The sequence below is a fragment of the Polyodon spathula genome, chromosome 5, assembly GCF_017654505.1.
Source record: "Polyodon spathula isolate WHYD16114869_AA chromosome 5, ASM1765450v1, whole genome shotgun sequence".
Taxonomy (NCBI): domain Eukaryota; kingdom Metazoa; phylum Chordata; class Actinopteri; order Acipenseriformes; family Polyodontidae; genus Polyodon; species Polyodon spathula.
The window spans coordinates 6,332,476-6,359,721 of NC_054538.1; the positions used below are offsets into that span (position 1 = coordinate 6,332,476).

General features: G+C 42.3%; 1 protein-coding gene across 1 annotated transcript in view; it reads right to left on the reverse strand.

Annotated features, from left to right (window-relative positions):
- The window catches only part of LOC121315482 (monocarboxylate transporter 10-like), a 50,691-nt gene extending 24,126 nt beyond the window's left edge, over positions 1–26,565 (reverse strand). Inside the window, exon 1 of the mRNA XM_041249600.1 lies at positions 25,867–26,565. Within this exon, the coding sequence (XP_041105534.1) occupies positions 25,867–26,254 (388 nt within the window). The 5' untranslated portion in view covers positions 26,255–26,565. The remainder of the gene's footprint in view (positions 1–25,866) is intronic.
- Positions 26,566–27,246: the final 681 nt, after the last annotated feature.

Here is a 27,246-nt window from a genome sequence, read left to right on the forward strand (position 1 = left end):
CAGCTGAATGAGCAGCTAACAAGACAGAAAATGAAAAGGCAACAGCTGCAAACGTAGGTTTAAAAAAAGTTACATTAACCTAGAAACTGAATCACTTCTTTAGTGTCACATGTCAAGTTACCATGTGATGATGGGGGACCTTGGTTGCCAGGGAACAACAGTTGCTTGCAAGAGTTCCATAGTAAACAACAATCAGAAAATGGGCATGCTGCAAAAAATAAAAGGGGAAATAGCTCTTTGACAGCGGACAGCGGAAATGAAAAATGCTTGCGGCATTAGTCAATAGATCCTCTATTTCTGTACACACTATATTAGAGATACATGGCAGAGGCTGAACTGGTGACCCCACACACCACAAGCCAGTGTCTTAACTCCTATGCCAGCCTGAACTGAACACTTTCCTGCCATTATCTACTAACAAGAAAGAAAATCCAAAACACCCCCCCTGTGAAAGGCACAGTCTAATATAAATACTTCAGCAGGCAGTACTTAGATCTCTCACTGTTTATGAAGGATACTGGAGTATATTGGTAATATAGGACAGGTTATTAGAGAGAATAAACTAGGAAATACAGTTTTTCAAAACTCCTGGGTGGTCCAAGACCTGAGTCATACTGTTCAGGAAATGTAAAAGTAGGACTAACAGCTGCATAATTTAATTTTCACTGCTGGGTACCAAGATTTGCAAATAGTTTAGAAAGCAAATTGATTTAAATAGTTTTGGCAGAAAGTAAAAATTGACTCGGCAACCTCAGGGTGGTCCGGTCAGAGCAAGATGAGAGGTTTGGGGAGGCGGGAGGGGTTCTCAGTGCTGTACAGTACTGTGCAGTGTTACTGTAGATACAGTACAGGACTCTGTGTTGTGGTACCTGTATGAGCTGGTAAAAGGTACCACGAGGGGAAAAGCTGGAGGCAGTAAAATAAGTTTCACTCACTGCCCCAGAATAACATTACAAGCAGGTTCAGATTGAAATGTACCATTACAATTCAAAGGTTGCAGTAAATATTATCTCAAGTCAGTTCGTTTTTTTATAGCATTTATAGGCACCTAACATTATCAGCCCTTGGATTGTGGGGCCAGACAGCACAGCTCCTACTAATGGGATAATTAAGTCAGCAAAATTGCCTGCGTGTGAGTCCAAGGTTCTACTGGCTTACTGGCACAGAAACAATGCGGATCAGCACATAATTGAGCACTAATTGCACTCACCCCCTTGCTGAGCAAAGTATTAAAAGGAATTGCTCCAATCATCTAATGAACAGTGAATGTACCCGGTGTTCTTTAGCAGGGCTATTAGTGTCTGAAATGCACCCTGTCAGATCAGCACTGAACAACAACACTGTAAAAGTTGTTATTGCAACATAATAAAGTTAGTGTACTTCCTACTATCACCACACAAGAAATAATAGATTGTTATTGCCTAGATAGGCTTGTGTAAGTGTTGAATGTCTAGCACTGAATACTTTTTTTCGTATTTAACGCTGCAAAAGGAATAACTTATTTTCAAACTACATATATTGGGTGATGAGCTGTGTTGGGTTTGCGCCAAACATAACGCTTTGCATTTAGGCCAAAAAGCTGGATCCTTGGATGTTACTCTGGGGTTCTTTGTGACTTCCTTGATGATTTTCCAGTTTGTTCTCGGAGAGATTTTGGTAGTGATGGTCCTGATGCCTGTGCTATATTCTGGGTAAGCCCCCTGTTACCTCTTGTAACAGAGATTGAATGATTCTTCGTGTTAGATCTCCCTCCCGACCTGTGAGGGCACTGTGTAAAGGGAACAGAGTACCCTGGACTAAAAGGCATGACAATTTATTCCCGTGGGTAGGTGGAAGTCAGCCAGCTAGAAAAGGGGCGGAGCTACGGTACCAGAACTCAATGACCCGGACGAGAAACGGCATGGCATCCGCAGACTAGAGAAGTGGATGCGCTCGTTAACCAAGATGTCATGAGGGAGGGTGTGTAACAGGGGGGAGATCTGTGCTGACTCTGCTGGCGTGTTCACGGGCTGCAGGAAGAGGGCGGCAGTCGCCCAACAACCGCCTGTGAGTCATGGCAGTGACACGGGGAGGTGGGAAAGTGTGAGTGTGGACTTTCCCCCTCTCTGAATGGCCGAGAGGCGGGTCTTGGGTGATTGTCGGTCCTATAAAATAACGCTCTGTTGTTTCCTCAGGTCTGCCCACTTAGACGCGCTAAGGGTGCGGACACTTTGATTCAGGACCGGGAATCAGCGAGACAGAGAGAGAGAGCGGGGAACCCTTGGGCAGACCCCGGCGTATTGTGAAAGAGCAGGCTAGATAGCCGACAGAGTAGGACGGTGATCCGGGTCGTGCGGGTAGCGGCGACCGGGATAACGCTGCCGAGTGCAGCACCTTTTATTTGTAGTTTTATTACTGTTTTATTTTCCCTTGTTCTTTTCGCCTTCTGTTTTCATTATTATTTCTTTGAGCACCTGCGAGTGCATTTGCAGTTCGTGTACCAGCTGTGGTATTTCCGTGGTGCTGTCTATCATCGTTGATAGGCAGCCCACGGTCAACAGTGCCCTCTACCGGAGAGAAAAAAAAAATACAAGGAAAGGAAAAGAGCCGGCCTGAAATAAAACTGGGCACCTGTGTGGTGTTTTCCAAATACACCTGTCTGTCTCCTTGTCAGTGAATTACCCACACCCCTTCCACACGTGGTGTCAGAAGTGGGATTCACTGGCACTGCCCCAAGCAGTGCAGCTATAGAAGGAGCAGACGAGCCATGGATGCTACGCAGTTTGCGGCGATGATGGACCTCCTGCGCCAGACGCTCACCGCAGCAGTGCAGGGGGCGGCAAGACCCGCAGCTCCAGACCCCCAGTTGCAACGCCCCACAAAAATGACGGCCGAGGATCGACCTGACGCCTATTTGGAGGTGTTTGAAGCTATGGCGACCTCGGCCGGGTGGGATCCAGCCCGGTGGGCTAGTTACCTGCTTCCTCAGCTCACGGGGGAGGCGCAAGCAGCAGCGAGAACGCTGTCCCCGGAACGGATGATGGATTACCCCACGCTGAAAACCGTCATCCTTAATCGCGTGGGGGCCACACCGGAGGGGTATCGGAAGAAATTCCGAGAGGAGCAGTTTGCGGTAGGGGAGCACCCACGAGCCATCGCCCACCGTCTGAAGGATTACGCACTGGGTTGGTTGAACCCGGAGCTGAACACCAAAGCCAGGGTGGTGGAGATGATCGTGGTGGAGCGCTTCCTGGAATGTCTAGCCCCGGAACCTCGGCTGTGGGTCCAGCGGCAGGCACCAGACACGCTGGACCGGGCGGTCGAACTTGCCGAGCAGTACCAGGCAGCGGAGCCAACGCCTGCGAAACTGCCCGGGAGGAGTGCGGCTACTGGATCGCCACCTCAACTGGCCCCAGAAAGGGCGAAGGGACTGGGGGGTAGGGGTAGTCCAGGATTTGGTCGGGGGGTGTCGGCGGGAGCTCCCGGCCCGGGTACTGGGGCAGGGTGGGGATACCCACGGGCTGCTGCAGTGTCGGACCGGGGTCTCGCGCGGACGCCTTATCGGCGGGCCCCTTTTATGGCTCCAGTGTTTTCCCCTCTTTCCAAAACTTCGGGGAGAGAAACCAGCCCACCGAGGTGTTGGACGTGCAGGGAGGTGGGCCACCTCTCCCGGGACTGCCCCGTGATGGAGTGTGACCTCAGCCGACCAGGTAAGCACGTTCAATTACCTCAGTCGCTTCAGCACACGGGTTTTGTTATTCCTGTGACAGTGGATGGTACAAAAACCCAGGCTCTCCTGGATTCAGGGTGTGGTCAGTCTCTAGTACAGGAGAGCCTAGTCTCACCGGGGCATAAACGTATATTGGGACGGGTGCATATTAAATGTATTCATGGGGATGTCCGCTCCTATCCCAAGATAAGTGTGTGTATGACTATTGGCCAGCAGGTGACGCAGGTGCAGGTAGGATTATGTCCTCGATTGCCGGTACCAGTAGTTCTGGGGCGGGACTGTGAGCAGTTTAAAGATTGGTTGGCTGCTCTGACAGCCCCGTCTTCTTTATTGGCTAAGAAAGAGGAAGTAATTGGAGAGATTTTTCCCTTTCGCGATCCAGAATGGTTTTGCCATAGATTTAAACCCCGTAAAACTAAACGGGAGCGTCGGATCGCTAAGAATGAGGGCTGGCAATGGAGGGAGTCGGAGAAGTTCCAGGTGGGGGCGGTTGGTGAAGAGTCCGGGGGGGAGGTCGCGGAGCCAGCGCAGGCGTCTGGCTCGGCTGCCTCTGCTCGGGACCGACCTGACCCCGAGTTGGAAGCCATGGGAGCTGATTTCTTAGCTCGCTCCCGTGACTTCCGACTCGAGCAAGGGCGTGACGACGTGCTGGGCAGGCTCTTTGACCAAGCAGCGGTGGTTAATGGTCGGGTGGTCGAGCCCAGACGCGCCGCCACGTACCCCCACTTTGAAATTGATCGAGACCTACTGTACCGTGTTGATAAATTACCCCAGACCGGTGAAGTGCGTCATCAGTTGCTCATTCCTCAGCCCTTTAAGGAGGATTTGTTGCAGCTGGCTCACGCTATTCCCCTGTCTGGTCATTTGGGAAGGGATAAAACTAAAGCAAGGCTTGTGTCACGGTTCTTCTGGCTGGGGCTGGATGGCGATGTTAAGCGGTTTTGTGAGCGTTGTGGGGAATGTCAGAAGGCCAGCCCTAGAGCCGTTCCACGAGCCCCTCTGGTGCCTTTGCCCCTAGTGGAAGCTCCGTTTGAGCGTATTGGGATGGACATAGTTGGGCCACTAGAAAGGAGTGCGGCAGGATACACCCACCTACTTGTCATTCTGGATTACGCTACGCGTTATCCAGAGGCAATTCCCCTCCGATCTATGTCCGCTAAGTCTGTTGCCAACGAGCTTGTGAAGGTTTTCTCCCGGGTGGGGATTCCCAAAGAGATACTAACCGATCAAGGCACCAATTTTATGTCCCGACTAATCCGCGGAACATGTAAGCTTTTGGGAATTAAGACCATTAGGACCTCTGTGTTTCATCCTCAGACAGACGGTTTGGTGGAACGCTTTAATAAGACCCTTAAGAACATGTTGCGCAGGTTTATTCGTAGTGATGTGCGTTACTGGGACCAGCTGATTCCTCCCCTTCTCTTTGCGATCAGAGAGGTTCCCCAGGCTTCCACGGGGTTTTCACCATTCGAGCTGTTGTATGGGCGGAGACCCCGGGGCGTGCTCGATCTGGTCAGAGAGATGTGGGAGGAGCAGCAGGACAATTCGACCAATACAGTCCGGTATGTGTTGGACCTGCGCAAACGTCTTGAGTCTGTGGGGAAATGGGCGCATGACAATTTGCAGCAGGCGCAGCACAGACAGGAGACACAATATAACCGAGGAGCCCGGTTGCGCACATTTCAGCCGGGGGATAAGGTACTTCTATTATTACCCAGTTCTGAGTCGAAACTCTTGGCTAAGTGGCAAGGACCCTTTGAGGTTACACGCCAGGTTGGGAAGGTGGACTATGAGATCTGCCAGCCGGAGCGACGGACAGAGAAACACATTTACCATATCAATCTCTTAAAGCCTTGGTTACAGCCAGAGGCGTTGTTAGTGGCGCATGCAGATGACGTCACGGACCTGGGACCTGATCTTTCTGTGTTGGCAAGAAAAGGATCGGTACAGATTGCTGAGAATCTGACACCAACGCAGAAATGTCAGGCTCACGGTCTGGTGGCGGAGTTTCCTGACGTGTTCTCTTCAGTCCCGGGGCAGACTCGAGTAGCCCATCATCACATTGATATTGAGCCGGGGGCGCTAGTTCGCCAGAGGCCGTACCGTATACCTGAGCGTAAAAGACAGGTAATAAAAGCGGAAATTGACGAAATGCTGAGACTGGGGGTAATAGAAGAGTCCCAAAGTGACTGGAACAGTCCGATCGTTTTAGTCGATAAGCCAGACGGGTCAACTCGATTTTGCATTGATTTCAGACGAATCAATGAGAAATCGAAATTTGACGCTTATCCGATGCCCCGAGTAGATGAGTTGCTGGAGCGTCTAGGCACGGCTCATTTTATGACGACACTGGATTTAACGAAGGGGTACTGGCAGATACCCCTGACTCCGGAATCTAGAGAGAGGACGGCGTTTTCGACTCCCTTCGGGTTGTACCAATTCAGGACCATGCCCTTTGGGTTGCACGGAGCCCCCGCCACTTTCCAGCGGATGATGGATCGCATCTTGCGGCCCCATCAGCAGTACGCCGCTGCTTACATAGATGACGTGGTTATCCACAGTGAGGATTGGCCGAGTCATCTGTGTAAGGTAGCGGCGGTGCTGCAATCCTTGCGGGAGGCGGGGCTCACTGCTAACCCAAAGAAGTGTGCCATTGGGAAGAGTGAGTCGGAGTATTTGGGGTATCGAGTAGGGGGCGGCCAGATCAGACCGCTAGTTGCTAAGGTGAAAGCCTTGGCTGACTGGCCGGTTCCTACAACCAAAACCCAGGTGCGCTCTTTCTTGGGACTAGCGGGCTATTATAGAAAGTTCATCCCGAGTTTCGCTACGCTCGCTGCTCCCTTGACAGACCTCACCCGGAAGGCTGCCCCAAATACGGTTCAGTGGACGGAGTCGTGCCAGAGGGCCTTTCTCGCCTTGAAGCGGAGGCTGTGTAGTAAGCCAGTACTATGCAGCCCGGATTTTGGTAAGAGGTTCACCCTGCAGACGGATGCGTCAGAGACAGGTCTCGGGGCAGTGTTGTCGCAGGAGGTTCGGGGAAGCGAGCACCCAGTCCTGTATATCAGCAGGAAGCTCCTTCCCCGCGAGAAAAATTATAGCACCATCGAGAAGGAGTGTCTCGCGGTAAAATGGGCAGTCGAGTCACTCCGGTACTACCTCCTGGGGCGACACTTCACCCTGGTTACAGATCATGCCCCCTTAGCATGGCTTCACCGGATGAAAGATAGCAATGCCAGAATCACACGGTGGTACTTGGCCTTGCAGCCCTATGCCTTCAGGGTAGTCCACCGAGCAGGAAAGCTGCATCAAAACGCAGACTTTTTCTCTCGGGAAGGCATGGGGGTGTAAGATTTTCGAATGAACCGGTGGTGTCATTCTGAGGGGAAGGATATGTAACAGGGAGAGATCTGTGCTGACTCTGCTGGCGTGTTCACGGGCTGCAGGAAGAGGGCGGCAGTCGTCCAACAACCGCCTGTGAGTCATGGCAGTGACACGGGGAGGTGGGAAAGTGTGAGTGTGGACTTTCCCCCTCTCTGAATGGCCGAGAGGCGGGTCTTGGGTGATTGTCGGTCCTATAAAATAACGCTCTGTTGTTTCCTCAGCTCTGCCCACTTAGACGCGCTAAGGGTGCGGAAGCTTTGATTCAGGACCGGGAATCAGCGAGACAGAGAGAGAGCGGGGAACCCTTGGGCAGACCCCGGCGTATTGTGAAAGAGCAGGCGAGATAGCCGACAGAGTAGGACGGTGATCCGGGTCGTGCGGGTAGCGGCGACCGGGATAACGCTGCCGAGTGCAGCACCTTTTATTTGTAGTTTTATTACTGTTTTATTTTCCCTTGTTCTTTTCGCCTTCTGTTTTCATTATTATTTCTTTGAGCACCTGCGAGTGCATTTGCAGGTCGTGTACCAGCTGTGGTATTTCCGTGGTGCTGTCTATCATCGTTGATAGGCAGCCCACGGTCAACAGTGCCCTCTACCGGAGAAAAAAAAAAAATACAAGGAAAGGAAAAGCCGGCCTGAGCACGGCCTGTTTTCCAAATACACCTGTCTGTCACCTTGTCAGTGAATTACCCACACCCCTTCTCAAAGGGGTCATAGCAAAGTAATCAGTTCCTTTGTAAATGGTTAGAAAACAACCCAAAAGGAGACCCTGCACCTGTGAGAAGCGTTGAGTGTTGTCTTTGTTAGTCTAAACCTGCGGATTATAAACAAAGTGATACACTCCGCTGTATCACTTCCATCATTTATTATTTATATGTGTTTGCCATAAGTCTCTGGACATTGTCAATTATTCAATAAACACCCTTGCACCTGGATATCATTGTCTGTCTGTTTATTCAGCACTGAACTGCATCACCTGTATTCACTCACCACTCTGTCACACCTCTATAACCCTCATCCAGGATATATTCTGGGTACACCTTGTTACCTCTATAACCCTCATCCAGGATATATTCTGGGTACACCCTGTTACCTCTATAACCCTCATCCAGGATATATTCTGGGTACACCCCGTTACCTCTATAACTCTCATCCAGGATATATTCTGCGTACACCCTGTTACCTCTATAACTCTCATCCAGGATATATTCTGGGTACACCCTGTTACCTTTATAACCCTCATCCAGGATATATTCTGGGTAAGCCATGTTACCTCTATAACTCTCATACAGGATATATTCTGGGTAAGCCCTGTTACCTCTATAACTCTCATCCAGAATATATTCTGGGTAAGCCCTGCTACCTCTATAACCCTCATCCATGATATATTCTGGGTAAGCCCTGTTACCTCTAACAGTGCTTACCCAGAATAGTATCTTGTGATATAGCCTGTATTGTCTTTTTTTTTTTTTGCAGTGTTTATGAATCGTGCAGAATGCATCGTATGGTATCTTATTTACCAACCCCCGTCCTTATCTCCAATAGCAGCCTTGACCTAATGGTGTCGATGTCTTCAAACACAGCCACCGTGGGCTAGAGGTTATTAACCAGTGTTTACTTACGCTTGTGTATCGTAAGGCTTTTTTTCATATATGTTTTATATGAGAATAGTGCACAGCTTTATTGGCCAAATTACAAAAAAGTTGTACAGGGGGCACTATGCAAGTGCATAGTGTATAGGATCATAGGTTACCTGTAACAGAGGAAAAAGGGGTAATTTAACATGGGGAGGGGGGGGTGTTATAAATGTTGGGAGAGACCAGGGGTGTATGCTTGTGTAAATATGGGGGGGCACTGGGTGGCGGTGATTTCAGGATGAGGGCCAGTGATCAGCGTGAATGGGGGCCACTCTGATTTTACATTGTTCAAGCAGACACCCTTTGGGCTCCGTAATAATGAAACGCCTGCACATTCAGTGTGTCTGTCTTTTCTTTCTCTGCTGCCAATCACATCAGTGTGATTGCTTCCGGGGAGTCCTTGTAAGGGCTATACATTTACCTCTGTATCATCACAATACTTATATGGTTCACATAAGTTTGCTTGTGTGAGGCTCATACGCAAACAGTACTGTCTTGTTTAAGTGAAATTGCAAAAAACTGGTCACATTTGCACTGCTGTGCATGCACGAGTTTTACAAGTTTGCTTAAACATCATCTCAGAAGAAAGTGGGCAGAATGGTACCACAACGCTTAGATGCTTCATACAACAAAAACTTATATGGAACCTACTAAAACTTATATGGAACCTACTAAAGTACACAAATATGAATGACATATTTTTTCTATATGGGAATGCTGGCACTATGATTGTTGTAAATGTTGAGAAATGTACTGTCTAATTGATTCATCATGTGTGATTAAAAAGTGTAACCTTTGCAGGATGTTCTATAACACGCTAACAAGTTAGTTTGTCGTGCCACTGCCACAGATAAATTACGAATGGCAATTAAGAAGCTTCTGTTATGTGGCACTAGGGCTTTAGTAGACAAAACACAATTTGTCTGCTTTGTAGGGCAGTATTTGTATGCTAAATATAACTCTCACTCTCTTAGTTGAATAAATGAAGGTAACCTGCATACTGCATATCAGCCTGAAAAATTTAAAGAGCAAATTGAGAAGGGCACAAAATAGCAATTAGATTAGCTCACATGTCAAGTCTTTTTTTTGTAAATGTTTGCTTCAATATTTAGCTTGTTAACAATTAGACACGTCTTTAGTAAAGAACTTTACATGTCCATGTCATGTACTGTCATTAGAAGTTCTAAAACTGCCCATATGAAAAATAGCAAATGGAAATGTCCGACTGGTAAGATGTATGGAGCTATTAAAGGAGCTACAGCCCCTCTCAAATCCTGTATGAGATCTCATTTGTATTGTTAAGCATGGTTATAAATTCCATTAACTCCAGATCGGCAACTAATCTAAAGCAGGAAAGTCTTTTCACATCTCTGGAGCTCATTTTATTCCTGTCCCAGAGAGTCGCACACTTTCACATTGACAATGCAAAGAGAGAGACAAACAAGCTGACAACAGACCTAGAGCAGCTGTCCAGTCTAGCATCCTTGATGTGCATGGCAGCCCACAACGCCATCACCTACTCTCCAGCGTCAACAACAAAAATGAATATAATAGCTCTCATGCCATGGCACTTTGGAGAAAAAGACACATACAAACATATCAACCCGTTCTCACTGGTTCACCATGCCAAAACAATCCTCAAAATTACAGTTCAAACTCCTGAGGGAATAAGCAAGTGTTTAGAAATCACTTCAAAGTCTGATAAGGCTTTTGCATCACAAATGCCTTTTGGAAACATTGCTACAGGATGGCTAAAGCTACAACCATGCAATGAGGCACAAGGACAGATATGTAGAAAGGATTTGCACAATAAAACAGTATGTACACGTGTTGCAGAACTCCACTGAAAGACCGTGCAATTGGATAGGAAAGGGGAGTCATGGGCTCAGTCTGTTTGTAGTGTTCTAGTGGAGGTCTAATGGAAAACCTCTGCTGCCCATCAAGGTTTTCGTATTTGTTTGCTGGTAATATACTCAAACGAGACAACATAAAAACAAACAGCCTCTGCCATGACCTTCATCAACAACTGACGCTTGAAACCTTTAGCCTTATCACATTCACTAACATGTACAGCTCCGCCTGGAACATTGGTTTGTTACTCAATCACTAGTAAGATGTGAGAGGCAAATCTATTCAGGTCAGCACAGCTGTTACTGCAATAGGAATTCCCCATTTGCAGAGCCCCATGAAATTCTTTTTATTTTTTATAATTTTTCTTTTTATTTTTCACATGTCGTTTTATTACAGATACACATTAATAAAATAACTCAAATAGAAGTATATCAATAATAGTATAGTATACATCATGTTTTAACTACATTTTTTTTTTAAAAGATTATCTGATTTTTTTAAAAATATTTTGACAAACAGACCTTGCACAGAAAAATAATTTAATTACCATAATTTCTCATTAGCAGCTGTAATGGTAACGTACAGTCCCCCACTATTTTTAATCAACTGCCTATTTACAGTAAACACTGCCCATGCCCTCTATAAAAATACAAAAAAAAAAATTATATATATTTACACTGCCCTACTATTATGTGGCTGTCATAATAATTGCACATACAGCAATCAACCCATTAAAAAGAACAACCGATAGGAATTGTATTTCAATCCCATTGCCTGAAGCAGGGCTCCAGTATACAACACACTTGAGGTTTCTCAGTATTTAAACACCAAGCAAAGCAGATTCAATCATTCAAATCCATTCAAAACTAAAAGCAGCATTTGCTCCAGTGCAAAGTTTGCACCACTTGAAATAAAATAAAGAATTAGCATACTAATGCAAAATACTGTACAAGCAAGCAAGCCATATTTCTCCCCAAAAGCAATAAACAGCTAATGATGCTTAACGACGGTATCTTTTGACTCCCATTCCAGCGGGCAGCTGCACAATCTGCACATCATTATTTTGTCACCGTCAGCTGCATACATCCCCTCACAATTTGAATTCCCAAACGACTCGCTCCAAATGATACACCTACGCAAGTGCCAGTCAGAGCTTCTGTTTCCCCAGACCGTGTCTATGGTAACGGCTGAGCCTTGACAATTACAATCGCAAGTACTTATTTAAAGTATGTACTGTATAAACCTCACAATTTAAAAATGTTACTCTATGTTTTATAATGATTATAATAATATAATATCTTTATATAGCACCTTTCATAGTGGACCACCATCACAAAGCACTTTACAAGAGGGAGGCTGTGGAGCACAAGGAGGTTAAGTGACTTGCTCAGGGTCACACAGTGAACCAGTCAGTCGCAGAGATGGGATCTGAACCAGTGACCTTCTTGTTACAAACGCTGGACTTTAACCACTGGACCACACTGTCTCCATATTTCTTTTTATATTTGCATGTCATTTTATTTCATTTTATATGTTACATTTCGTGTTATTTCATATTTGCGAAAAACACTGGGCTCTCACCATTTGGAACCACAAAAACAAAGGTCAGGTCTTCAAACTGATAACCCCGCGTAGGCTTGAAATGGTTGTGGGGTTTTCAAAGTGATTGACACTAACAAAACACCTACTCCTAATCTCACATCCATTCAATATATACGTCTCAAATGTGAAACATGATGCTGAAGAAATGTATATTCATATTTAAACATGGCATCTGAAACTGCACAAGGTTAAAGAAAGCTCTCGGTTTGCTTGCCTTGCCTTCCAGGAAGTGTGTTACACTTGCTGGGTCATTTCACCTCAGCAGTGCCTTCGAGGTCTAGCATCTTACAACTACAATGCCTGTCAGTCATTGTGTGCAAGAAGCTGGTTGGTTACTTACAGAGAAAAAGGCCCTGAAAGGGTGGGGGCAATTTCACTCTCGAGGTGAAATGACAGTGAAAGTACAAGGCTATCTGAAAGCAAGGATTTCAAACAGAGATTTCTTTAACCTGGTGTAGTCATGTAGTAGATATCATGTTTTAAAATGAAAATAAATTTATCCTTAAACATAGATTTCTAAAACTACACACTTGAGACCCATATAGTGAATACAGGTGAAGGTGTGTAAAATCTACTGTTTGTAATTATTTTCTTGGCTGTAATCATTTTAAATAAAGGTAAACATGGTTAGCTGAAAAAGCGTTCTTGTTTCTGTCAATACAGTAGATGATAGGCTCCAAAATAGTTTGTGTCTTTAGGTCACAAAACTCAGAAAAGAATTGTAACACTACAGGGATGGAAATAAGACCCTTATTGGATAGCATATTGAACAGTTCCAGGTTTTAATACAAGCTTGATTAGCCATGTCGTGTAGGCACAACAAGCTCAGGTGTGTCTTATTAAGCTCATAGCGAAACCAGGAATGCAGCAAACTGCTGCGCAATGGAACGGTTCCATATACTACAGTTAAAGAGACACTAGTAGTAGCAGTAGTAGTAGAGGCAGTAGGAGGGCAGTCAGGAGAGTCTGCTCTCTAATTATTTACCTTTCTCTGGGCAATATCAGCCAACAATAAATGGAAATGGAAAACTTCCAAATCCCCCCCCCTTAACAATTAGTGCCATTTAAAATCTATTTACATTCCCGGCATTAAACGTGAACACACACAACTGGATCAGACAAGTGAGTAAACAGCATTGTGCAGAACACAAGAGCAATTACCCCTAGATTAGTCCACAGTGATGTGTTTATCCTTCTCAGTGGGCAGAGTATCAGGCTGCTTTCATCTGGATTTAGCTTTGCAGGGTACGTCTTACTCTTAATAAAGAGAATCACGGCCTGGTGTAAAGAGTGGAGACAGAGCGGCTGAACCTAACTGGATTATGTGTTACTTCTTGGGAAATTTCCTTTCCGTTTGACAGCACATGAAATAGCTCTAAAATGCCAGAACATAATTCTCCCGCCACTGTGAAGTATTTGTTGTGCCTGGCCTGGTTGTCGGCCTAACCTGTCATTCCACATGTCAGAGGTCACGCTTTGGTTCTTACAGTTCTTGTTCATTAGTTTCAGATATTACACATTTTATAGTCTCCTCACATGTGGGGCTAAGGGTGGGATCGGCTGTCTGCATTGTACATTCAATAAAGCCCCTCACAAATTGATTTATTTCATTCTTTATTTTAAATGCTTCACCATTTAAAATAATCTCATTCCCTGGGAGAGGCTGAACAATAAGCATACCACATCATCACAAAGTCATTTACTTGTAGGTTTTAACTGATAAACACCCACAAAATAATAAATAAGAGAGAGAATAAGAATAAGAAAAACGCTGTTGTGTTGCTTGGTATGTAGAGTTCTCGTTTTTATTACTGGTTCTTATTCCACCCTAGCCCATCAAAATAATGTACTGATTTATTGTCATTATATGGGGCTTGTCATGCATATTCATAACCCTGTTCCCGATGTTGTGAATTCAGAAGACCAGAAACATAACCGATGGGAAATGAAAATAACTGGTCAAAACCGATTTATGACCAGGGATATGTTATTAAAAATATTAAAAACAATTGTGATTATGTTGAAAACAGCCCTTGTCAGACTTGCTGTTTTATATATATATATATATATATATATATATATATATATATATATATATATATATATATATATATATATATGCGCTACCATTAGGTGACATTATCCACAGGCATGGGGTGAAGTTCCATTGCTATGCTGATGATACCCAGCTATATTTGTCCCTAAAGCCAGGAATTTCTTCTGCCTGGGTGTTTTTAACTACTTGTCTTACCAACATCAAGCATTGGATGACACAGAATTTTCTAATGTTGAATTCAGATAAAACAGAGGTTATGCCAGTGGGCTCATAGAACCAACTAAAAGGAAATGTGGGATTACATGAGTTTGACCCTTGCAGTTTCTCATCAAAACTTAAACTAGAAATTAAGAGTTTGGGGGTCATCTTTGATCCTGATAGGCTTGTAAAGATAACGATAATAATCAAATTATTTACTGTCAAGAATGTAATCTATGTTGTTGCTTCTAAACGTGTGTCTGTGAACAAATCCAGGGTGATGATAAAGATCTAGAGTAACCTGCTTTGTTAATGTATTTTATACATATTATTTTGTTTTAAATCAGTCCCAACTGTAGCTGTCTGTCTTGAGCGAAACTAATATTATTAAACATTACTACGTTGTCACGTGCCGCTGTTTCATAAAACGTTTTTTTGTTTGTTTGTTTTTTTTACCTTCTTGTTTTGAAGCAATGCACTGTCCGCAACCTTTTTCATTTTTGATTGTTGTCTCAGTCTAAATGCTGCTGGATCGTAGCTCGACGTATGTGAAACATTGCAGGTTGTACAAAATAGTTTGCAATCAGTAGAATGAAAAAATTATTGTAGATTTTGTATTCATTTTGGACACATGCCAAATGTTCGCTTGCTTAACAATATCAGTTGAGATCTCCTAGGATACTACACCCGCCCCAGATCCGCGTATCTACCAATCAGTGAGGAGAGCCCATTCGCGAGCAGAAGCTGGGCCACGTAATTCATAAATTGTAACCAACTGCAAATTTAAAAAAAATGAGAGATCGAATTATTGCCATGTGAATAGGTGCTAATATTAATGTAGTTTTCAAACCTTGATTTTTTTTTTCTCCTTTGGACAGTGGGGTTGATTTCCTTTTCTTTTTTTCTTAATTTACCGTTATGTTTACACTGGAAATTTGTCGGATTTTACACAAAAGAAGGCAAAGGCTAGTGACGGCAGGAATATGAAAATTGGACAGCGCTCTATCTAAATGCCAGTGTATTTATCAAACGTGTCTTAAAACATCAGGATTTGTTTGTATTTGTTTTGTATATCATGTTCTATAAAAATAGGACCTATTGTTCCTTTAAACTTTTACTGTGAGGAAGTTTTTTTTTGTTTTGTTTTGTTTTTTAAGCATTTTAACTTGATAATTATCGATAATTGTCGTTGAAATCTGCGCGATAATCGATGTCAAAATCAGGGTTCGATTTAAACAATAGAAGTTACAAAAGTACCTTTTTACCATTTAAGAAACTTGGACCAATTATTTCTGTATCTGATGCCGAGAGACTAATGCATGCATGTGTTTCATCTAGAATTGATTATTGTAATGCACTTTTTTTTCTGGTGTCCCAAAACGTGTGATATCCCGCTTGTTCAGAATAATGCCACTAGAATTCTGACTAAAACCCGGAAATGTGAACATATTACCCCTGCTTTGGCCCGTTTAGACTGTGCAGTATAGAATTGATTTTAAGATTTTGCTGTTAACTTACAAGGCCCTGAATGGATTAGCACCTAGTTATCTGTAGGAGTTACTGATCCCGATCTTCCAAACCACACTCTGAGATAGGATACAAGGCTGCTGGTTATTCCTAGGGCCAGCAAATGCTACATGGGAGGCAGGGCTTTTTCTTGCAGAGCTCCTAAATGATGAAATGCTCTGCCTTCGATTGTCAGGGAAGCTGAGACTTACAGTTTTCAAGTCAAGACTAACAATGAACTTTTATAAAATGGCTTTTTTTTTTATTTTAGCGGGTTTTAATGTTTATTATTATTATGTATTATTAGTATGTGTATACTGTTATCAAATGGTCTGATTGTGGCAGTTGTATTTGTGCATGCTATATACACATGTATTGTGATTTGTTCAACTGTTCAACTTCATCAGTCAGAAACTCTACTAAAGTGAATTGGTCCCAGGAAGAGTTCAGTGTAGAACATTCCACGGAGTGCCGGCGCTAGGATTTACTGGGCCCTGGTACAAGACTCTACCTGCGGTGCTTCACCATGTTTCACTGGGTGGAGACCAGCTTGTTCCACCAAACATGTTCCACGGCAGCAAAGTAGAACATTTTTGCCAAATCAGGTTGTTCAATTCTTAACTTTTGTTCAGTCTCATGAAATTACGCCTTTATCACATCTCCCAACAGAGCAAAAAATGACTTTAACCCTAACCCTATTGTCAGAGCTCTTGCTGCATCCCACCTGCAGATAAACAGGTTTTGATTGATAGTCTACCAATACTACCTTGATAGGGTTTCTTTTTCTAATGGCAGTAGATTAGATGAGATGGGTATAACTGTAGGCTTGGAGACCTTGCTCGTGGTGGCCTATGCACGCACGGGGCTGTGGTTCTCGATAGGTGTGACATTTGAGCCGGAAATAAAATCAACAGCTGCACGATGTTGTTCAAACTGGAGAAGAGAAGGGTGAAGAATGCGGTAAGTTTAAATTCGTCCCATGTGTTGAATAATGCACATTATTAATTAAGAAAATAGTTCTAAATTACCTTAAAGGCTTAATTTGAGAAATGTTTCATGTAAGGATAAACAATCATATATAAATCGTATTTTTATTCATGCACAACCAAAAATCTAATTTAGTAATAAAAAATGAACCTAAATGTGTTTATAAAAATGCAAAACAGCAAACAAGGGCGCTGGAACTAGGGGTACTGGGGGTACGTCAGCACCCCCTTGGCTTTGCATGGCTTCCACCATATACAGGCTTTCAGCAGCCCCACTTGTTCCAGTGCCACTGACAGCAAAACTGTGCCACTGACAGCAAAACCGTAGTATATTTAGTTACGAATCCACTTTCTCTGAATAATTGTACTGGAGATGAGTGACCAGAGTAGCGTTGACAAATTTTTCAAATTGTAACAAAGCGAGACGCTGTCTATCCTCTTTTATTTAAGTTTATTCACGGTTATCTGTGTAAACATGATATTCAAAAATATTTGCTTTGTGTATTTTATGTAAATGATTTAAATAGTAAGAGCAGCACGCACAATTACTACCTGAGACTGGGCCTTATCAGAGTGAGCCAAGAATAACCCCACTAAAACTAAAAAAAAAATTGTCACGAGAAGGCAGTGTGTAAGATAAGAACCAATGCAATAGTCAGCATGCCCGCAGACAGCCAAGTAAGATTTATGCCCATGCCCAAATTACTTTGAGGACCACTGTTCTATAGGATGTTGCAAAACTTTTGGCCACAGCTGTATACACTGACACTGGTCTGACAGCGTTAAAATCCTTCCACTCCAGCTGCATACCTTGCTGCCTCTGTATCATATAAATAAAGAGAGCAGTAAGCCAGCTAAAAATGGCCTTGCCTTTCAAAAAAAGATGCAGTTATTAAGCAATGTAGAGGCCACAGCAGGGGAGCAGAAAACAAGAGGACTTTAACCTTGCTTATGCAATAGAGTCAAAACATGTTAGGTAAATGCATTTCAATCAAATAAAAAGGTGAACCATAAGCCAGAGGATGCTTTTTGATTCATATTTAACCCTTTCATTTACACTTTAAGTGTCTGACATTGACGCAGCTTCGACTAACAATTAGAGGATCGGAATTTCTTTTTTACTTGTTTTCAGTTAAACAATCAGGCAACAATTAAGTATAAATAAATAAATAAATAATGCAGGCTTAATATGGCTTCATTTTTGCACATTCCCAGGCAGAGAGGGAAGGAATGTACACAGTGGTTAATTGAGGATACTATATCACTTTAATGTACATATCCTGCAAAATCTTAGAATCAGAACCCTACAGGACCTGGGGTGAAATTCTGCCTGTACTCACCGGTTCTCTGTACCGGGACTTTTGATGCCGGTACTGGTTACCACGACTTATTCAATCTGCTTCTCATCCAACGCTGATGCATTGCATCCACTCACACTGTCCACTAGTGCATTGTTTCTCAAATGCGCTTTCATTCAGCACAGGTCGTGCTGCTTGCATTCTGTTTCCTCATACTGCTTCTGTTTCTGTTAGCTGCTATTGTTCACCATTAACGTCAGTATAATCACTGCATGTTGATTGACCAAGCTTTAATTCTGATCAGATTTTATTTTGGCATGAATCACAAGCCCGTTTCGCTTTGTGTCAGCGCTCATTCATTGATCAACGAGAGAAGACTTTAGTAGTGCAACGTGAAAACAGTGGTTTGGTGTAACTTTCATTATTATGAAGTAATAATTATATTCTTTAGTGTGACGGAGAAACTATCTGAAATATTCGAAACAAAATTCTTTCAAAAAAAAAATGGCAAGTTGACATGTGGGGACATGTAGGGATTAAGCATCTTAACAAAACAAAAAAAAAAAAACCGGATCCTTCAAGCTTTCAACATTTGAGTAAGCGGAGTCAGAAATCGGGATATAGAACAGAGGTTGTGCTGGACAAACCGCCTGTTGTTTTTTTTCCAAACACGGGGCCCAACTGGCAAGGTACATGTTAAGTACATATGATACAATGGTTTTTGTTTTTGTTGTGATCCTCCCCTAGTAGATATATTCTGTTATTGAGGGTTGTATAACAACGAAAAACCAGTAATTGGTGTAGGTTGTTTTTTTTTTTCTTTGTAGCAAATGCCCCCTTTTTTTCTAAAACATTACTGACATTGCTGCACGTGAATTTGAAGGCAAAAGCCCATGTCCATGTTTGCTAGAAATTACATAGTTGATAGATGTTAGAAATAATTATCATAACGTGTTTTGTCTTGCACCGATTTACCACATTGCTAGAATTTGCACAAAATTTTCAAAAATGGCAAGTGACATGTGGGACAGTAGGGATTAACATTAACAAAACAAAAAAAAAAAACAGGATCTTCAGCTTCAGATTTGATAAGCGAGTCAGAATCGGGATATAGACAGAGGTGTGCTTCACCCTTTTCCAACACGGGCCCAACTGGCAAGGTACATGTTAAGTACAGTGATCAATGTTTTGTTTTGTTGTGATCCTAGTATTTTCTGTTATGAGGGTTGTAATAAACGAAAACCATAATGGTGAGGTGTTTTTTTCTTGTACAATGCCCCCTTTTCTAAAACATTTTGAAGTATATTTAAGTTAAATGTGAGTTTTCACTTACGTGCACATCTAAAAAAAAAAAAAGGCCTAAGTAAACCACACTAATGACATTACTTTATGAAAATGTGTCTTTTGCAACTTTGCTTCTTGTGCAGAAACCACAATAGAAGGGATAAAATAAAATAAAAGGGTTACTTTTATACTGTTTCTGCCTGAAAACTCTTTTTCTGGTATAGAAGTAGATAGGTTTAAAAGATGTGTAATTAACAGCAGGCTACACAGAAACACATGACAGAGAATTCTAGAAAGCACACAGAACATATTATCAAACTGAAAAAAGAAACAAGTAATAAGTACAAAATAAATAAAAGATATATGTTCTAATCCAAGGCTGTTATTATAGCACGGCCAGGTCCTGTTGTAGGTGAGTACCCAGGGACAGGAACGTATGGGGATGATTTCAGAGAATACGATGGAGATTTAAATGGTCAAGTACATCATTACCAGTGGTAGTGCCTGTTACATAATAAATATGAGTGGTATTTTAGCCCCAATTGTTTGACTTAGACCTTTTTATAATATTTTTTTCATCACACAGTTTTTTTTTTATACAATTTTTTATAAAATCATCCTTTTTAGGATATCTTGAAACAAAACTCCCTCTCTACAGCAGTTACTGCATAGTGTAATACTTCTTAATGCTTGTCATTTAAGGGTTAACTGAAGTGTTATATTACAGTGCATGACTGAGTGATACAAGTAGAGGGTACAAAGCTTTCCATGTTTTCAGTTTCTTTGTTTATGGTGAACTGGTTATATTGATCAGTTATTTTTTAAGGCTTATTTTGTATTTATAAATGTAATGTGTACAAATATGTATACATATTTAAAGTATGTATTCATTAGCTCTCAAATTGTCTTAATTTTTTAAATGTGTACACCCGTTTGTGCATGTGAGCACCTGCACTTTTTTGTTGAGAATTTCACCCCTGTACTGGACCAACAGAAGACATTTGGCCACCTAAAAATCAATCTGGTCTGTCACTTCTCCTGTAAACATGGCCTCTGACAGCTGTCAGCTGTTTATTATTTCCGTGATAAGCTTCTTGCTGTTGAAGCAGCTGTGGTTTGCAATAATCAGTCGGTTGAAAATATGCAGTCATGGTCCTTTTATGTTTTATGTACAGTAACACGTTTCTGCTTTGTGGCATAAGGCACTGCATATGGTATTGATAAATATACTACAGGAATGACAATGTAACCACTCCTTCCAATGTTCATTACAGTATGTAACATAGTGTAATATATATTACAGTATAATTGTAAATCTCGAAAAACTACTCACTTCTAAATCTTTTGTAGTCATCTTTGTATTACTTAAGTATAAATACATGTTAATTTGGATTCATATGTTGTTTTTTTCTGACTTTATGTGAACGAAATGACACACATTTGCCCGTTTTCTCATTGGAAATAGTGATATTTTGAAATATCACTGTCCTGGTCACAAAAGCAAAGTTTGTGGGAAATAATAGCCATGTTCTATACTTTTGAGGCATAAGCAATTAGGAAATAACACTTACTACCCAGGAACAATTTTTTTTTTTTTTGTTACACAGTGTTATTTAAATCCCACCATTCCATATAAAGCGCAATTTCTAATGCAGCTCAGATTTTGTTATCAATGCATGAAGGGTTGAAAAGGGTATTAGAAAGTTAGTTTGCAAAAGTAAAACAAAAAACAATGCCAACATGGTTGATATGAGATTAGATTTAGTACCCCTTTAAAAAGAATCTGTTCCACTTTCATTCAGTAACCCAATATTTTTCATTGTAAGTACATTTTCAGAGTTCCTTTGATTGAAGGTATGCTAATGACAGGATGCCTGTACCAAAACAAGAGGTGCAATGACTTTTGCTGGAAGTGGCCAGTCTTTTTGCACTGTTTGTGTTTGTGAACGGGTTGTCTTCTGACTCCCAAATAACTAACCTCAACCAATGAGAGATGGAATCCATGTATAAGGGAGCAAAGGTTAGCCTCAAAGGCTTAGAGCATTCCAGTTTAACTCCTTCAAGAATCTATTGTTAGCCCTGGATTGCCTCAAGCACTTACAGTATGTGTAGTTTCCTTTGGGTTAACCCTAAAATTAAGTGGTAGGTGTAATCCAGGTGGATTCCCTCGCTCTATAATATGTCATGTTGTAAATGTTACATAAAATACTCCCATATAATGTTCATAGCCAATACATGTAATATTTTTTTTTTTTAGTTTTATTTTTTTTTATATATAGAGTACCAAAACACTGAGTTGAGATATTACAGATGAAGTAACCTAAAAAAAATGATGGTGAGTAAGTAGATTCAAGAAAATGCACAGAGTCCTTTTCTTCAATCAGTTGCCAGGTTTACTGAAATATGCAGGGAGTCTGGTCCCAGGTACAGGACAAACAGAATACTCATCATTACAATGTTTGCATGACATTAAATACCCTTCTGTATAGATGGTCCACCTCCCCTTTCTCTGACACTTAACCAATGGTCAAGGTAATTTAATTTATTGTGTGAGTGTGTGTGTGTGTGTGTCTGTGTGTGTAGTCTAGTGTGACAACCTCTGAACTCAGTGCATTCTTCACACTCCTGGAGACAAAAGGTCCATACATCTGCCTTTTGTTATCTTCTTGGGACCCCCTTTGATCCTAGTGGCATTATCTCTTTCGATCTCTCTGAAGTCTTTAGAGCCTGTTCCCTTCTAGTCCACAGCATTGTTATCTCGTTAGCTTGCATTCACTGTTGGGCATGAGCTTGTAGAGGCAACGTCTCTATCAATGGTTAGCAGTACATGCAATTTGAACCAAACAGTCTGCTATCTGCAATATTAGTCTCTTTTCAGAAAAGAACACCAGTATAGCTCTGCCAGTCCACATGCGTAGCAAACTCCTAATCAATTCTCGATCCATGTTTTCCAACAACAGATGACCTGTTGGTTGAGTCAAATTAAAAAATAAACTTCTCTGTGGAACCAAGCCACTTGCTGCAGTTGTACAGATAAATTGCAGAGAATTACACAATACTGAAACGCTTTGACAGAGCTTTCAGATTATATAGCGGTACCTCTTTATATAGCGGTACCACTTTACAGCATGCCGTATACATTTATGTGCATTATCTTTATTAATTTGCAAAGGCCAAATTAAAGGCGGTCTTCCCCAGAAACCAGGCTTGCTCCACTTGCTCTCGGGCGGCAGTGTCCACGTATGCCCGCTGGGCTTCCCTCTCCTGGTCGGTGACTATTCAGATGTGCATGAAAGGCCTCCCAGCTCGTGGTGCCATCAAAGTTGGGTAGCTTCGGGCCCCGCCGTCCCCCAGCACTGCCATCACCGCCTGGTTGATCAGCCCGCGGTCTTGATTGGCTCCGGGCATCCGGCGTGGCACTCTGCGGGACCCAGCCGGGCCCCCTGCGTTCTGCCTGTTCTATCTCCCAGGCGATCTCGGTGTTGAGTTCCCGGAGACACTGGGACAGTCATTCCACATAGGAGGCTGTGTGGTCCAGTGGTTAAAAAAACAGGCTTACAACCACGAGGTCCCTGGTTCAAATCCCAGCTCAGCCAATGACTCACTGTGTGACCCTGAGTAAGTCACTTAACCTTCGTCTTTCGTTGTTGAGACGTTGTTGTAAGTGACTGTGCAGCTGATGCATAGTTCTCGTATCTTGTAAAGTGCTTTGTGATGGTGGTCTGCTATGAAAGGCACTTATAAAGATTATAATTATTAATTATTAATATCTCGCTGCTTGTCTCTCCTTCTCCTAGCCACTCCTGCTTGACGCTCGGGTGTTCCATTCTGTATCCCGCTCTGATGCCAGTGTAGCATTTTACAGGCAGTAGACAGGAAGGAGACAACACGCTTGATTCCACTCCAATTGCTTTAGTTACTCAGAAACCACTGCTCTGTCTGCTTCACTGCAATCCTGGAACAGTAACCAGGTTTCAGAACACACACACATAATTGGCGGTGCAGCGCGCTCTTATAACGTAGCTCCACCTCTTTATTCTAATCGGGTACCGGAGCTTACAGACATCTCATTGGTCCTCAATATATTTATAATTTTTAGAAAGCCATTCGTGCACAAGAAGTTTAAAGTGACAAGGTGCTTACCACAAAGGAATAGATTATTAAATATGATTGTCTCTGATACAGCTGGTTGCAGTATCCACTTGTGCCCAGTATAGAAGCCGGTATGGCAACACACTCCTGCAGATCCTTTACATTATGAACAGTTCAACGAGGTGAAGTACTCGGTATCCCAATTTATTTATATCCATTTGTTTTAAAAAACGTAAAACAACGGGTTTCGACACATCAGGTTACACAATCTGTAAATGCTAGCAACACCCCTATTCATCGTAATATATATTCTTTGTCAATTAGCAAGTACATCATCGACTGCACGAATATTAATTAGCAAACATTTAATTTAACAATTAGAAACTTTTCTAAAAAGTCAATCTGAACAACATACAAGGAGAACACCTGATCACCACTCATTCAGCAGTGCCTCTCAGCTTCAATACAATTACATGTTAATAAATCCTCCTACTTATTCATAAATAAGAATTATTTAATATTATAGGTGTTAGAACAATGGATGCATCTACCACACTGATAATTACAATGAATATCAGATTTATTAAGCCAGTTGCCTGTATCAGATGGTGCTTTGTACATGGAAGAAACCAATTTGTCTTTAACATTTCTTCCTCTTCTAAACCAAATCTTTGGTGGAATTGTAGCTAAGAAATGTAGTTGGGAATCACATGACATAATTTTCCAATGAAGACAGAATGGTTTGCTCCATGTAGAGCAAACTGCAGCTAATGACTGGAACTGATAATTACAATGAATATCAGATTTATTAAGCCAGTTGCCTTATCAGATGGTGCTTTGTACATGGAAGAAACCAATTTGTCTTTAACATTTCTTCCTCTTCTAAACCAAATCTTTGGTGGATGTAGCTAAGAAATGTAGTTGGGCCTTTAATTTTCCAATGAAGACAGAATGGTTTGCTCCATGTAGAGCAAACTGCAGCTAATGACTGGAATGTTTTGTATCTTAGATTAAAGTTAAACAGTCTTCTACTGTGGATGCCTTTAGCAGCAGGGTTAAATCCCTACTGACCGATATCTGTGTCTGCATTAATACTGAGTTTACTGACATGTGTGTGTGTGTGTGTGTGTGTGTGTGTGTGTGTGTGTGTGTGTGTGTGTGTGTGTGTGTGTGTGTGTGTGTGTGTGTGTGTGTGTGTGTGTGTGTGTGTGTGTGTGTGTGTGTGTGTGTGTGTGTGTGTGTGTGTGGTGTTGTGTGTTTCTGCTGCTATGGTGTGAGCCTCTTGGCTAGGTCGTTATTGAAAATGAGAATCTGTTCTCAATTTACTCATCTTGTTAAATAAAGGTAATTATTAATTATTATTATTTCAGTTATGGAGAATATTTTATGCAAACATGGAAAATATATAGACATTTATATGCTTGCTTATGTATTCATTTGTGTATTTATTTATTTTTCATTTTGGCACAGCAGCTACATTAGCTCTTTCATCCTCTAAAATAGTCGCAATCTCTAGCAGCACATTGCGCCCCATCGCCAAAGCTGTAAGAATCACTGCATCCACATCGGATTGTTTTTAGCCTGTTTGAATAGGTTCTCATCTCTATTAGGACTCTTTGAAACAGGCGGAACCACTTTAGACAGAAAATACGCAATCCGACCACATCAACCCTTTAGATTTTTGCACGGGGTGTCTGTTAATTAGGTACCCAATTCATTTGCATAACATTCCTCAAACTGTGAGAGTTTAGGTTTTGCGACTGCTCACCCTTACTGGCCTTTCTTGATTTTTGTTCGGAACATGAAAAACAGGCGGAAAGTTAAAACCCCGCCACACAAGCACTCCCCGGCGGTCGGAAATGCTTTAGGGCAACTATGTTTTGGGTGACGTGCTTATCCAGATGTTATCGCAATAAAGGTTTACAAACAATACAGCTGTGGTGACAACAAATGAATCAACTATCAGTCGCATATCAAAAGCAGCACACTGGTTCGTATATATCACACATAAGAATGCCAATGTGAAGACCCGTTTTTATTTTGACTAGTGTGACCACGTGTTCGTAAAACTGCACCGCAAAACTGCAAGAGCGAGAAAAACTGCTTTGGAACCGTAACTCGTGGGAGCAAAATCAAACAGTAGCATTAAAATAATATATATTACAAATACACTGTCTGTAATGAGGGACGTATTTAGACTACTGTACCTGTCGCCTATTTGTTACCCTCCCACACAGACTACATTACCTATATTCAATACTTCTCACCTGTTTTAAACTTCAAGGATTCGTCATCTGCTGAGCCAAATTCATCCAAAAGGGAAATGAAAAAGATGCCAAAGGAATTCTGGATACCGAAAATCGCTCCATTACACCACATAGCAGCCAGCATAACGACCCAGCCCCATCCTCCTTCGGGGTGTTCAAACTCTGCCTCGGCTGCGCAGTCGGGGTCTCTCGACAAGACCACCTTGACCACTGCGCTTCCCTTGTTCGCCTCATTCTTGTCCCCTTTCTCCTCGTCTTCGTTTAAGGGTGTCTTTTCCGCGGTCTTTGTGTCCTCTTCGGTCGCCTCTTCGTCAGGAAACGGCACCGAGGTGTCTGTCTTCTCTACTGGCGGAACAGGGTGATCATCTGTCAAACCGCTCTCTGTCATGTTGGCACTGTTTTCAGAGCACCTCTACAGGCTAACACCATAAGGAAAATTGCAGTCCTTTGATTTGCGCGACTAGTCCTCTCCCTACTGTACCTCACTGCACAGGAAAGGGAAATCTGAAATGCTGCAGCAACACTAGGGGTTATATAAAAACAAAGAAAGGAAAACAAGGCTATCTGTGCTGCCTTGCTTGTGTGTATGTTGTGTGTGTGTGTTTAATGTCCACTCCTCTTTCACAGAAAGGAAGCATGCAAATCACACAGCCTCTTTCCAGTCACCCCGCACACAGCTGGCTTTATTTTTCCACTACAGGCACGTCTCAGTAATGGCACATGCTGGTGTAGCAATATTGCATAAATAGATACTTCAGGGAGGCGGGGCTAATATGGGACACGCGCATATTTGGAAGGTTTGTCTTCTGATTGGGTGGTGTTGCTGTCTGTCACTGCAATGCAAGTTGCCGATGCGGTGTAATGTTGCAGTATGTGCGGACCACACGAATCCTGTCAAGGGGTAAACCTGAGGCGGAGGTGCTTGTGCTGCTGGGCTCGATGCAAGTATGAGGCGGCGTTAGGGACATAAGTCAAACTTCTATGCATGCAGCACGTGTTCTATCGCATACACTGTCCTAAAATCGCACAAAAAATACAATTAAACATATCAGAGGTTCTGTATATCTTTTATGTCTTTAATATAAACTACCAACACGGTTTAATAGAATATGGATAGCATTTTTCTAGAATATACCCATACCAGTATGTTTCATGCAGGATTAGAATGTTTTTACCCTTGCAATATAATTCTAGGGATATTAATGTGACGTTTTTCTAATCTGACCATTTCTCATTCCAGAGTTCGGCAATTATTATTATTATTATTATTATTATTATTATTTATTATTATTATTATTACTCATTTGTTGACTAATTTGCATTTGCTGTGACATTTTAATTTATTATCAATAAACTACAATTCCACATTTTATCGAAGAG